Source organism: Juglans microcarpa x Juglans regia, chromosome 4D (assembly GCF_004785595.1).
Source record: "Juglans microcarpa x Juglans regia isolate MS1-56 chromosome 4D, Jm3101_v1.0, whole genome shotgun sequence".
In the NCBI taxonomy this organism is placed as follows: Eukaryota; Viridiplantae; Streptophyta; class Magnoliopsida; order Fagales; family Juglandaceae; genus Juglans; species Juglans microcarpa x Juglans regia.
This window is the reverse complement of record NC_054600.1, coordinates 32840730-32855071: the sequence shown is the minus strand read 5'-3', so window position 1 is coordinate 32855071 and position 14342 is coordinate 32840730. Positions and strand designations below refer to the sequence as shown.

General features: G+C 34.9%; 2 protein-coding genes and 1 long non-coding RNA gene across 3 annotated transcripts; 1 reads left to right on the top strand and 2 right to left on the bottom strand.

Annotated features, from left to right (window-relative positions):
* Positions 1 to 727: 727 nt before the first annotated feature.
* On the bottom strand, positions 728 to 5163 carry LOC121261172 (tetraspanin-19-like). The gene is made up of 5 exons (XM_041163396.1): positions 4769 to 5163; positions 4387 to 4486; positions 3190 to 3270; positions 2573 to 2677; positions 728 to 1175 (listed from the first exon to the last, which is right to left on the bottom strand). Exons 1-5 carry the CDS (start codon positions 4930 to 4932, stop codon positions 921 to 923), a joined length of 705 nt encoding a protein of 234 aa, XP_041019330.1. The 5' UTR covers positions 4933 to 5163; the 3' UTR covers positions 728 to 920.
* Positions 1649 to 2072, top strand: LOC121261173. Its single transcript, XR_005939837.1, has 2 exons — positions 1649 to 1705; positions 1798 to 2072. It is a non-coding gene; the product is annotated as an uncharacterized LOC121261173 (long non-coding RNA).
* A 2467-nt stretch (positions 5164 to 7630) lies between the features above and the next one.
* LOC121261168 (eukaryotic translation initiation factor 3 subunit L) lies at positions 7631 to 14158 on the bottom strand. Its single transcript, XM_041163392.1, has 7 exons — positions 13431 to 14158; positions 12810 to 13141; positions 11084 to 11423; positions 8482 to 8630; positions 8290 to 8383; positions 7888 to 7959; positions 7631 to 7784 (listed from the first exon to the last, which is right to left on the bottom strand). Exons 1-7 carry the CDS (start codon positions 13968 to 13970, stop codon positions 7740 to 7742), a joined length of 1572 nt encoding a protein of 523 aa, XP_041019326.1. The 5' UTR covers positions 13971 to 14158; the 3' UTR covers positions 7631 to 7739.
* Positions 14159 to 14342: the final 184 nt, after the last annotated feature.

Here is a 14342-nt window from a genome sequence, read left to right as displayed (position 1 = left end):
ATCTCAACATTCTTGCTATATTGCACACTGATATTTACTTCTCTTACAATCTGAAAACTTCCTCTTATTTTGAACTTTGACAAATCCAAGAAAGATTTGTTTGGAAATACATTATTAAACTAATATGTTCTTCAAACGTACAAATTCAAATCCCCACGACTATTAGCCTATTGATATAAAAACCATTTCGGCTGGTAATTACATTCTTGTTTGTTTTTGTTTTGGCAGAAAATTGGGTTTTACAAATATGGACATGACATGTTCAGGACAAATCTCTGTAGAAAAACATGGACATAATCACAAAAACATGGACATGTTCAGGACAAATTTTGTGTTCCGATCACAAATCCAAAACCTATAAGAAAATCACTAAAATACAACCACTAAACTCAGCAAAATACAACCACCAACAACAAAGATCAGCACAAAATCAAGTAAGATTGAAGAGAAATTTCAAAAAATTTTACTCTTGCATATATTCAAACCGAAAAACACAGTCTCGGAGAGGTAGTCTAGGACATTGGATTGAAGTTCCTCAGAAGGCGTCGTACCACAGGCCAGAAGGAAGCTAACTGCCGATTGTTGGTGTAGAACAAACACAAAGAGCTTTTGTTCCTTCACCCAGGCCAACGAAAGGACAATGGCTGGACGTGGAGAGAAAGGGACAACGAAACGAAAGGACAAAGAGCTTTTGTTCCTTCACCCAGTACTATCACAAGCAATTCCATACATCCAAGGATCATACCTGTGTGACTAATTAGTCAAAGCGAGGAATTCCATATCCCAATACAAACAATTAGATAAAACGATGAACTTTTTTTTTTTTTCTTTGTATTGGTAATTAAATACGAAATGTAATTGGAAAATACAGTCCCATGTAAAAAGTTGGTTAGTTGGAAATTGGAATTACAATTGACAATTTAAGTGTTAGATATTCTTCCAAAAACTCGCACTGTAAGGAAGTCCTTAACATATGATAAGAGACTTTGGCGTGGATTTCCTCTGGATAAGGCTTGGCATTGTCTGCATATGTGTCTTAAGTTATGGAGAATAGGCGTGCTAGTTCTCAAAAGAAATGAATGATTAAAATCATAATGTGTATCTGAATGGCTGACTTGTATCGTTGGCTCGGTACCAATGGCCCAAAGAATAATTGCAAGCACAGCCACATTCATCTGCAAAATGATTATTGAAGTATATTATTTTTATTTCCAGGAGAGAAGAACTTGCACTTTGAATAAATCTTCATTCTTTTCATCTAATCTACATTCTAATTGAGTGGACCCAGATGCCAGAAGCAATCCATACTGTTATTGGAACATTAATGGTCATCTTTTTTATTTTTTATGTCCAGCTGAATGGTAAAATGATATCTGCAATTACATCAAATATTTCCCAGAAAACAATCCAAGATAGTTGTAGACCATATCAAATTTACTCAAATCTAATTTGAAAGAAAATGGAAAAAACATACTTTTGCTTTACCCAAAAAAAAAAAAAAAAAAATCTTGTTAAAATACCCACAACTCAATATTTATGCAGATATAATTAAAGAAACCAAAGTTAAAGCCTGTGGGGTGTTTGGTTAACTGGTTTGTTTTTACAAATCATCTCATCTCATCATTATAATTTTTCTAAACTCACACACAAAATACAATAAACAATTCAACTTTTTTAAATCTCACAACAAAAATTATATTAACAAGTTATATTCTAACCATATTTTATTAAACTTTCAACTTTCCTCTCATTTTATCTCATCTCATCTGTGTAACCAAATAAGGCCTCAATTTTAAGAATTTTTGTGAGGTGTATTGTTTATTAAGTTATGTGAAAGTAGATAAGTAAGTTTTGAATATTTTTCTCTAATATGTTTTATATTTTATTAGGGTTTGTGAAAATGGATAAATAAGAGTTGAAATCTTGGAAAATGATTGGACTATTGTTGAAATGTGACTTTTTTTCTAGATTGAAAGATGATTTGATTGAGGTTGAATTTAAAAAAAAAAAAAAAAAAAAAAAAAAAAAAAAAAAAAAAAACTAACCAAGCATGGCCTTAAGGCCCCTTTGAGGGAGAAAAAAGAAAAGAAAAACTAATGTGGAGAATAAGTTTTTTCTTCTAATACAAAAAGAGTAATGCTAGATACAGTTATAGGTTGCAATATAACTCTAGTCAATTTGAAGTATGTTGCATCAACCTTTTTATGTTGGATTTTCTTTAGAAATCAGATAAATTTGTATGATTGGGTTGTTTAACATGAAGAGAAGAAAGCCACTCGCCATATTTGGTTGTATATATGAATCCAACATCACATTCATGGTAGACAAAAATTTTCTCAAGATTTCCTTCAAAACAAACATTCAGATAGAATCGATTTAAGATCATGATAATCTTAGAGTGAGGCTACAAATACGGACGAATTCACAAGCAGAAAAATGACTACTTACATTTGAGTACTGTTCATTACAAAGTCAATGAATAGTAACACAAATGTGAGCATTCCCTTTTTTCTCCTTGTGAATCCATCCGTTTCCCTATATTTTTCATAATCTTAAATGAAGATTCAGATACCTGTAGTACCAAAACTGTGATTACAACCAAGCGACACATGGTTAGATGGAAGATCACAAAACTCTCGAACTTTTCATGGTGCTCATCAATGTACTCCATGAGTTGCTGTCACAAGAGAAAATCGACAAGGACAAAAGTAGAATCATAGCATATAGTTGCATGAAAAATCCATTGACTAAGAAGATTATTAGGCACTCCCAAATTAAAAATGATATAGTACTCTTATCTTATTACAATATGTCATCTTATTAAAATTGTTTATGTAAGTATCAATTTTAAAAGTAATGTTAGATGCAGTCGTAGGATATGCGAATCTCACACACTACCTTTGAAAAAAATTAGGTCTATTATAATTTTTTTTTTTTTTTTCATGTAGATCCCAAATTTCTCATATTTTTAAATGAGAGTACGCAAGACTTGCACACACTATAACTGTATAAATCATTTTTTCAATTTTAACTTACATGTCATCTTATCATACGATAGAGTATCACTTATCCGTACTTTAAAATTATCTAATAATTATTCTGCAATTCTAATAATTACTCTGTAATTGAGGGTGCATCAGTAAGTGGTGTTCAGAAAGCATACTAGTAAGTTATGTTAAGAAAACATACTCGTTCCCAGTCCATGTTGAATAAAATAGCGACAAGCACTGCAACTTCTAGAAATACAAGAGAGCAAATGGTGACAATGTACTAAAACCTGGTCAAGGATTCCTAAATAAACAATAAGAATTCCAAATTAATTTGGAAAAAAAAAAAACTGAACATTTCCCCCGGCCTCAGCGGAGTCATTTCTGTCTGCAACCAGAAATGGTAGATTTCCTAATATTTTCAAGTAAATTTCTCTTTAGAATTACGGGAGATCAGGCTTAGGGTTGGTTTGGATAGTGAGATAAGATGATATGAGATGAGTTGAATAAAATATTATTTTTTAATATTATTATTATTTTAGGATTTGAAAAAGTTGTAATGATGAGATGAGATGAGTTGAGAGCACTAGTAGTGGGCTCAACATACTTTGGCTAAAATTTGACTAGAAAATTCACTTTTACAAATTTAGCTAGCCACTTTTCAACAACATCAAATAACAGGCTCAACAAATCTATCACTATTCTATTAAAATATTATTTTTACACTTTTCATTACAAATTATTTCTACTCAACTTCCAATCCTTTTGTCAACCATCCCAAGACAAATACGAAGTGAGTACAGCAAGCTAAGGAGACAGTTAGAATCCAATACTGCAACACTCAGTAAAAAAAGTAGTACCAATTAAACTCAGATATTCATAAGATAACATATCTATGTCGAAAAATTATTAAGAAGTAATTTTTTTAGATTCTCAAAAGGATAAATGCAACACCCTTCTAAAAACCAGTTATGGCATACTAATGGAAAACTCACAACGAAAGCTAGAGATTTGGCAACAGTGAGAAATGAAGAGATTTTCTTCCCCTTTTTCTTTTTGCACGGGATGCATAGCATGCGGGAAGAGTATTTTTTATTCCCAAAATAAGATTTGGCCAGTGAAAATACCTTGGGCTAAAATCACTGTAGTTATATTGAGTCCAAACGTAGCTAAACTTTAGCCAAATTTTAGCTAAGTTAGCCCACTACTAGTGTTCTGAGAATGTTTCTGTATCCAAACGTATTTATCAGGGGAATCATTCTCAGTGAAACAGCTGATTTCGTCAAGTTTAACTCCTCCCAAGATTCAAATCATTTTGAAATCGATTTCCGGGGAAACAAATGAAGCATAAAGCAAATACAATCTATTCAAAGTTTATAAGCAAAATTGAGAAGGATACTATGCAAAGCGAATAATTGTTTATACAATTAGCAACCATATGACCCACGAGCGTGCTCAGGCAGACGGCAATTCCCACGCCTAAACATGTGTATATAAACCTGGTTAAGGAAAAAAATTAAAAACATATATATTTTCTCAGAGATGCCATAAGAATCATCTACAAATGCAAATTTGAAAAATCAAAAGAGCCAGACAAATTATATATAGGGGAATGAAGACCCCAATCTCTTTTTGATTTTTTCATGTTTTGGGGAGGTAAGGGGTTCCCAAAAGTATGAAACAAGGAAATTGATAGCAGAAAAAAGAAAAAGAAAAAAAAAAAAAAAAACAAAGGGTGAGAGAGTCTTCGAGCGCGAAAGTTGGAAAAGGGAAAAAATTACCAGGGTCTAGGTAGAGATGAAATGGTAGACAGCTCAGAAACCCCATCTTGCCACATCTTGAGAAGCCAGAGGGAGTAAACGATCATCCCAGCCCCGCAAATAATGACAACCAGGTTCACTGCCCTGATTGAGCTGTGCAAGCAACACCTCGTGCAACGTTCCATATTTGTTTGCACATATATCCCAGAATTCAGTAATTTACAGGAAAGTAAAGCATTGCTGCATTAGATTCCTCTTCCCATAACTCCAACCATTTTCCTTCCGAATGAAGATGTTGATTATAATTTTATGGGCTTTATAGTATGTGGAGGTGGGGAGCTGTTGGCGGGGGTGGATGTGTGCTCGTGGCAGTGAAACGGTTAGATAGAAAGAGAGATAGATCGGGTGAAATTTGTACTGGAAAACAAATTAACGATGCACATGTACACATGCCCACCTAACCCTTCGATGACATATGGTGCGGACAAGTCTTATAAAGTCTACAAGACGGCATTTATTATAAAGATATAACTGCATATTCAGATAGGATAGGATTAGGATTGGAAAAATGATAAAGTTACTGTTAAATAATAATTTGTATACAATTATTTAATAAAATATTATTATTTTTAATTTAATTTTTATTTTTAATTTTGATTTGATGTATTTAAATATAATAAAAATAATATTATATTTAAAACTGTCTATAACTATCACTACTGACTGAGGAGCCTATTGTGTCTGTATGTGAGAGGGACAAGGAGATGGTCCTTCCATAATAAATGCAGTGCTTGAAGTCCAGCCTCTAATCTGCAGCAACAATAAAGAAATGAAGAAATATGCCATGATAATCCTTATTTTGGAAATCTGCTTTTTGGGTTCAGTCAGAAAATCTAACTTTCCGGAGAACCCTTTTAACTTGGGGAAGCGGTAAATACGCAAATTTATATGCGTTTAACATCTTTTTTTTTATTAACATGCGCGATCACGTTCTGCAAAAACAATCAAGGTAAATCAATCACTAGGTATTGGCTCCATAGTAAATTTCTTCCTACAATTATAAAATGATCATTTTACTCTTTGGGATCGGTCACGTAATGATAATGATCCTTGCACTCACAACACGACGCGTTTGTCATGTAATCAAGAGAATAATAGAGCTGTTCGCGTGTCTTATTTGTAACATAATGACCATAGAGTTACTTGCGTCTTATTTAAAGCATAATGATCAATCATATCATGATGGTTTTCCAAAAAGTCCTGAGACTTTAGAAAAACAAAAAGATTGGAGAAAAATAATTAAAAGACAATTATTAAAAAGTAATAATATACATACAATACATTATATAATGCATTATATAATAATATTATAAAATAAAGATATTTTTATAAAATTATATTATTTTTATAAAAACATCTTCCGTTTAAAATATGGTTATTTAAAGTATTGTAAAACATATTTTTGTATAAATTATTTTCCTTACCAATACCCCTCACACGGGAAACGAGGGGTGGTCAGAGTCGGCTCTTTGTGGTTGCTCGGGATGGGAGAGAAGGGTCTTTCTGCACATGGTTTAGCGGAGTGGGAGGTTTTGATTTTAATAAGAGATTAGACAAAAATTAAATAAAATATTATTTTTATTTTAAAATTTAAACAAATCAAATTATCTATTATATTTTATATAAAAATTTAAAAAAAATTTTAATAATTAAATAAGATAAAATGAGATGAATTGAAAAATTTTCTCCATCTAAACAATTTTATTCTTTTATGTGATATCTACTATTTAGAAAAGATTTAGATCAATGTTTTGAATACCGTACCGGATGACGTACCGATCAAGGTACTAGAACGAAATATTTTGATACCGGTACCGTTTCGTATACCGTTTCGGAATAGTCGAGATATGAATAAATTATATATATATAAATATATAACAATTATATTCTAAAATAATAGTTTATATATAAATAAATTATATATAAATACATACATATATATAAATTATAAATAGTCTAATCTAAATTGGGAGTCAAAAAATAAACTTGTAGTTTGAAAAAATGAAAAAAAAAAAATAAAGGCCGAAATTTAGACTGGTTCAAGCCAAAATTTAGGCCGAAACGGCCGGTATTTAAACCTGCACGAAATACAGGTAGTATCTGTACCGGCCACTGGGCCAGTACGACAAATATCGACCAGTACAAAACGATTTTTAAAACTTTGATTTAGATACTGAGTTGAGATGAAATAAATTGAGATTAAATTTAAAAATAAAATAAAATATTATTTTTTAATATTATTTTTATTTTAAGATTTGAAAAAATTAAATTGTTTATTATATTTTGATTGAAAATTTTTCAGATTTAGAGATAAACTGAAATGAGTTAAGTTAGTTTTATATGAATGAAATAAAATATTATTAGAATATTTTTAATATTATTATTATTTTAAAATTTAAAAAAATTAAATTATTTATTATATTTTATGTGAAAATTTGAGAAAATTGTAATGATGAATTAAAATGAGTTGAGACAAGTTGAGTCTCGAATCCAAACATGAGCTTGAAAAAATTATAATGATAAGATAAGATAAGATAAAATAAAATAAATTGAGATAATTTTAATATTCAATCAAACCTAAGCGATCTTTACCTTTATTTTTCCTTTTAAGTTGTTTTTCCTTTTTGAGGGCGGACGCGACAATTGAACACGCACGGCATATTTTAATTAAAATCGTCCAATAATAATACCGAGACAGTGGAAACAACCATCTCAACATCACCGTCATCAATTATACTCGGGTAAGACACCTTATAAAAGACAGCGAAGGCAGGGATACAAAATTAAAATACCTGTTGTAAGGCAATAATGTATTTTTTTTACTAAGAATAAGCCAATAACGATAACGTAATGGGCAGCAGCCAAAAGACCTACAAAAATTCATAACACATGGCAAGACCACATGGGTCAATACTAAAGGGTAATGGGCAACTCAGTCCAGCTTAATCCTGTCCAAATCATTGATCACCCCTTCAAGCTGTTACCAAATAGAAATCATGGATGATTACATTAACAAGAAGGAAAAAACAAGAGGTAACAGCGCCAAAGAAAATAAGTTAACAGCAACACAGCAGGCATACCTTGACAACCTGACGCAGGAAGTAATCCCCGTATCTCTTAGCTGATTTGGATTCCATAACATGAATCATGTCCTGCAGCAATTACCACTTAGAATAATCCAAATCTTGTTTGGCTCTAGGAATTCTATGTTTAGTGTATATATAAGTACGTAGGCTGTAGTGAATCTTAATCATTGATCCACATAAAACAACGTTCAATGGGCAGTCACCAAACACAATAGAAGGCAAAGCCAGAATGATCCACCACGGCCTTGTCGATGTTTTTAATCATTTCTCTCTTTAATGGGCAAGTAATTACCACTCAGAATGATCCACTTCCATGTTAAAAAAACATGAGAAGACACCAAGTAAGAAAAAAAAAACACGTAAGAAAATAAGATAACGGAAGAAATCTAGACATACATCGTCAATGTAGAAATCCACATCAGCATTGGATGTGATTTTTCCATCACCATCAACAGCATGTGTCTTATGCTTGTATGTCATCAAAATAGTCCTGCGAGGCATAAGACAGAAAAGCTCAAGATATTGGTTTCGCATATTATTGCACAAAGAAACGGAAACATTTAAGCCAAAACTGTCCTCATGAACTACCTCAATGTAGGCTCATCAACTTCCATATAATTTGCAAGCTTCCCAAGAGAAATGGTTGAATACACTTTCAAGAAGGTCCTGACACCTGATAATAACTGTTGTTGCTTCACTTCATAAAGAAACAGTTTCAACTGAAGCCTATAGGCATCCTGCAAGAAATAAATGTATTTGGTCAGAGGGAAAGCAAACATGCAACCAAATATATAGATTAATTAACTACCCCCGGAGCACTAGGGAGGTACAAGGGTTTTATGGCGTGGGAGTGTGGAAGAACATTAGAAGAGGTTGGGGGTGTTTACTCGACGTGTTTGCTCGACACACTAGAATCGTGATGGGTGCAGGATCTAGAATAAAATTCTGGCATGATTTATGGTGCGGAGATCGAGCCCTTAAGGACAAATTCTCTACGATCTTTAAGATTGTGTGTGAACAAGAAGCATCTGTGGTGAACCTCATGGAGATGTCTGGTGGCTCAATCCAATGGAATGTGAACTTTATGAGGGCGGCCCATGATTAGGAGATTGGCAGCTTTGCAGATTTTTTCAGACTCTTGTACTGGTTCTGTATGTTGTGTACTGGTTCTGTATGTGCAGGAAGAATGGTGAGACTGTGGATCATCTTCTATTGCATTGTGAGGTTGCCAGATCATTATGGAATGGTGTTCAGAAGATTGGACTTAGCCTGGGTCATGTCTACTATTGTGGTTGAGCTCCTAGCCAGTTGGAAGAATCTAAGCGGAATTTCACAAATCATAGCTATGTGGAAGATGGTTCCTACATGTATTCTATGGTGCCTATGGAAGGAATGACATGATCGGACTTTCGAAGATAAGGGGCACTCATTGGAGGAGATTAGTGTTCTTTGTGAAAACTTTATTCCTTTGGGCAAATGCTATAGATTTCAATCGCCTAGATTTTCAGGTTTCTATTTCTTCCTCCTAACTAGGTGTAAACTCTTGTATACCCCTTTTGTACTTGGGCTATGCCTATTCTTTTTACTAACCTCATGGAGATGTCTGGTGGCTCAATCCAATGGAATGTGAACTTTATGAGGACGGCCCATGATTAGGAGATTGGCAGCTTTTCCAGATTTTTTCAGACTCTTGTACGGCATGAGATTCATAACTTAGGAAACTGATAAGTTGTGGTGGATACCCGCTAGAAAATGTTCATTTTCTGTTCGTTCATTTATAAGACCCTCATAAATCCACAGCACAATCACTTTCCATGGAAAAGTATTTGGAGAAATAAGGCGCCTCTCAAGGCTATTTCTTTTTTCGCTTGGATAGCTTCTTTGGGCAAGATTTTGACTATGGATAACTCACAGAAATGCCAGGTGATTGTTGTGGACTCGTTCTGTATGTGCAGGAAGAATGGTGAGACTGTGGATCATTTTCTATTGCATTGTGAGGTCGCCAAATCATTATGGGATGATGTGTTCAGAAGATTGGAATTAGCCTGGGTCATGTCTACTATTGTGGTTGAGCTCCTAGCCAGATGGAAGAATCTAGGCAGAATTTCACAAATCATAGCTATGTGGAAGATGGTTCCTACATGTATTCTATGCTGCCTATGGAAGGAATGAAATGATCGGACTTTTGAAGATAAGGGACGCTCATTGGAGGAGATTAGAGTGTTCTTTGTGAAAACTTTATTCCTTTGGGCGAATGCTGTAGATTTCAATGATTTTCATGTTTCTATTTCATTTAGGTAACCCCAATGATGTGGAAGGACAGGAAAATAACAACCAGCACCACCTAAAAAGAGTTTTCTAGCTATTCCCACAAACAAAAGAAAGGAAAATTTTAATGACAGTGTGCTTCCACAAAGTGATTGTTTAACCATAGATGGTGTTTGAAAATGGTGAAGAAAGCAGGTACCTTGTTCAGAAATGTCTGAACTTGCATACTTGTGAATTTATGAATGTTCACACCATGATGTTATAAATACAACAGCTTTTAAGGATGAATCAGTTAGCCAGTTTAAAGAATCCTGATCTCAACTTAGTTCCCAACTTATATTGTACACTGTTTGTGATGGATTAAGATCCCCTTAAAGTTCTTGGGGTACTCCACGAGGTAACTTTTACCAAATCTACCTCAACCATTGCTTTCAAATTCAATGGCTTGGATTGAATTAAAATTCATCTTATTATTATCCATGTTTAGCACACTAAATTTGAATTTCAAAGTGATAGAATGATTAATATGGCAAATTCCAAACCATTGACTTCGAAAGCAGTGGTTGAGATAAGATTCACCTTGTGGAGCACCCAAGAACTCTTGGGGATCTTGATCCGTTTATGATGAATATCAACAATCAAAACTTTTACAACTGGTCTTCATGATAAATCTTCTGCACTGGCTATTCAACTTTCCCCGGCAAACCCCCATTTTAGCTTTAACAAAATTTACCACGAAATGGTTGGTTAAGAGCTCAACCGGCAACTTCTTTAGTCAAACAAATATCTCCGTTTCTATTCTAAAAAATTAGCTCATGACAACAGGAATTGGAAAAAGAAAATGCTAAAAGAAATGAATACTTAAATGATAAATCCAAATCTTTTCCAAGTATATGGGCTAAAAAAAAAGGATAGTACATACCTGGTTGTAATTTACAAGCGGCTCCTCAAAACTTGGAGCCGAAGGGGTAATGAACTTTGGGCATGCATAAGAAAAGAGCTCATCATAAATAGCAAATGCCTCATCATCATATCTTTGCATTCTGATCATCTTTTCACCGTACTTCTCCCGTAATTGAGAGTTCACAGTTTCATCAACAAGCTTCACTTGGGGACAAAGTGAGAGGCAAATTGCTAGCAAGGCATACATCTGCTCATTTTTCTTTAGTATCTGCTCATACTGTGGAGACTTTTGATGATATTGCTTGGTCTTGTAAATGTACAAAAGAATCTTATTGAATTCACGAATTGCCTCCACATACCTGTAAGAAAAGTTACATAGACATTGAGCTCAATAAACAGAACAAGAAAAAACAAAATCTTAAGGTTTTTGTTTTATTGGTAATTACGCATGCGCCAACCTTGCACTACATTCTTATAAAGAGAGAAAATTTCATGGGATCTAAATTTCATTAGCACAAAAAAAAATGGTGATATGACAAACAAATACAATCATTTCCTCCTTTTTCTGTTATTTATTTATTTCTTTATTTTGGGAGGTGGGGCAACTTCAGCACAAGTTCTACCTACAGTTAGAAACTCCTTACTCTCATAATTTCTTATGGTTCTGGAGAGTTTGCCCATATTTAGCATGTCAATGAAACATGTTGCAAATATCTGTAAAAAAATAGCGAGAAGGAAAATTATCCAACAATGATTAGGTGAGGCTCTATGTAACAGTGAGATATTTGAAAAAAACAGCTTCTGGGAAAGTATTAAATTCTTTTTTATGGGTAATCGAAAATTTCAATGAATCCCGGGGGGGATCAATGCATTTAGCAAGTGACGACCAAAATTTATTTGCACAATTGACCGAGTTAAGCTTGGATCCCAATCTAAGATTTCCTGTGAACCACATTTCCAATAAACCACTTGAAACCTTGTCATACTCTGAATGACTCTTATTCATTAATTGATAAGGAGAACCTTGTCTCTTGGCTCCAATGGGACTATTACTAAAACATACAAAAGTTCTACGTCCTTTGATGATATTTAAAACAAAGGGGTTGTTATCCAGGCCTCAAGAGCACCAGCTTCCGGTTTCTTTGGCATGCTAATTTATTATAGCCCAACCCTTCCTCCTCTTAATTTTTTTTTATTTTTTGTCCTCCTCTTAAATAGACTGGCCAGTAGGTGAAGATGTTCAAGCGGAGGCAAGAACAACAACCAAGGCTTGTTTTCTACTTCCAATATAAACATACTAAAAAATTTCTCTACTTGTCTACTGACAGTGCTTCCAACCTCGTTATTTTGATTTCATAGTCAAAACAATCACAATATCATAAGACAATTTTGTGTGTGTGTATATATATATATATATTTTTAACATGCAACTCTGAACTCTTCCTACAAGGGAATATTCCAAATCATCGTTCAGCTCAATAATTTTCAAGAAATAGGAAAAGAAATAGGAAAACCATCTAAGACCTATCATTCAAGCTTAAACGAGCCTAAAAAGGACTGGTGAAAATCCAAAATTTATTCTATAAATTAAAAAAGAGAATAAAATCAAAATAACAAAGCTAGAATAATGCATACTGAAGAGAAGCAGCATAAAGGCAGGTACTGAAAAGTGATCAAAATAGTTACCATGGATAACAAGACATAACAGCTTAAGACATAATGGACCAGGCAATTAACTAACGTACCTCCGCAACATAAGGTTGGCAAATCCATAATGATATATGGCAGTGATGTGACTTCCTATCACACTTGTGTAAACGCCTTGTTGACTAATGTCGATGGGAAGTAAGCATTTTAAACCAGTGTGATAATCACCTAAGAGGCAATGAACTCGCAGCAAGCCCACCATACTGAAATAACCCAACACCTTCAATACATTACTTCCACCATCGTAATCATATCCGTCATTTGCAGTAAACTGTTCTAGGCCTTCCTTCTCCTGCTCAAGAATCTGAATGATCATGGACTTCTCAACAAGGGCTTGCAAGTAGTTGAGTACACCATACACATTCCAAGCCTGTTATAAAAACAATAAATCTACTATTAAGAAAAACCAAACAAATAATAATAAAGGAATACATCAAATTTTAATTCCTTCTTTTATCTCTCTCCCCACATTTATCGGAAACAAAAGCTTATAGGTTGAACAGCATGAGCTTTTTTTTTTTTTTTTTTCATTCCCGTGCATTCATCAATATTCAAAATCTATCCTCAATTAGCTTTTCTCTAGCAACCGGAAAATAATGGAAGAATATTCCTACTATTCTCGGAAAGCATAAATAAAACAAAAACAAAAGAAAAAACACCTGGTCATACTCCCTGAGAAGTGCAATCTCCTGTTCGGTCTTGTTCTTCATTTTAGCCCTATACTGGCAAAAGCTCTGAAACTGGTAGACAAACTCATCGACCATGTCCCAGAGCCACTGATTGGGCAGCTGCATGTTGACGACCCCGTGAAGCACCACCTGGAAGAGGCTGCAGTAATTGTCCCAGGAATCGATCCTCTGCTTGAGCGTTGGGGAAAGCCGCGCGTACAAGTGCCGGAACCACATCTCGCGGTAGAGGAGGCAGAACACGTGGTCGTTGTCCACGTAGTGGGCAACGGCATCGACGGAGGGCCAGGGGGTGTCCTTGAAGAGCCGCTCCGAGAGGGTCTGGAACGACGTCTCGTACATCTGGTGGATCTCGTATACGTTCTTCTCCCGGATGTGCCTGTAAAGGTGCACCGCGAACGACTTCACCGAGTCCGGGACGAAGTTCGGATCGTACCCGAGGACCTCATGGGATTGAGATGAAGCTGGGGCCGCCGAGTTGGCTGGTGCGTCTTCGTAATCGAAGCTCGCCATGACTTGGAAATAAGGCTATGATTGAGCAATAGCAATGACCGCGAGCAGCTGAGAGAGGACGACCGGGACGGAGAGGAGAAAAGAGGAGAGGAGTGGAGAGTGAAGACGAGAGAGGGATGTTAGGGTTTAGTTTTGCGAAAAACAGATCGATCTGGCTATTGGGCTCGGATGGGGTTTGGAATGGAATTTGGCCCTCTTCGTCAGTTGCGAAAAACAGATCGATCTGGATATTGGGCTCGGATGGGGTTTGGAATGGGATTTGGGCCTCTTCATCATTGAGCTCTGTTCAAGATAATTAGAGGGACACTTCCGCAAACATTTTGGCGGGTATTTTAGCGCGGTTACGCCTATGACTCCCAACGGCCCGAACTT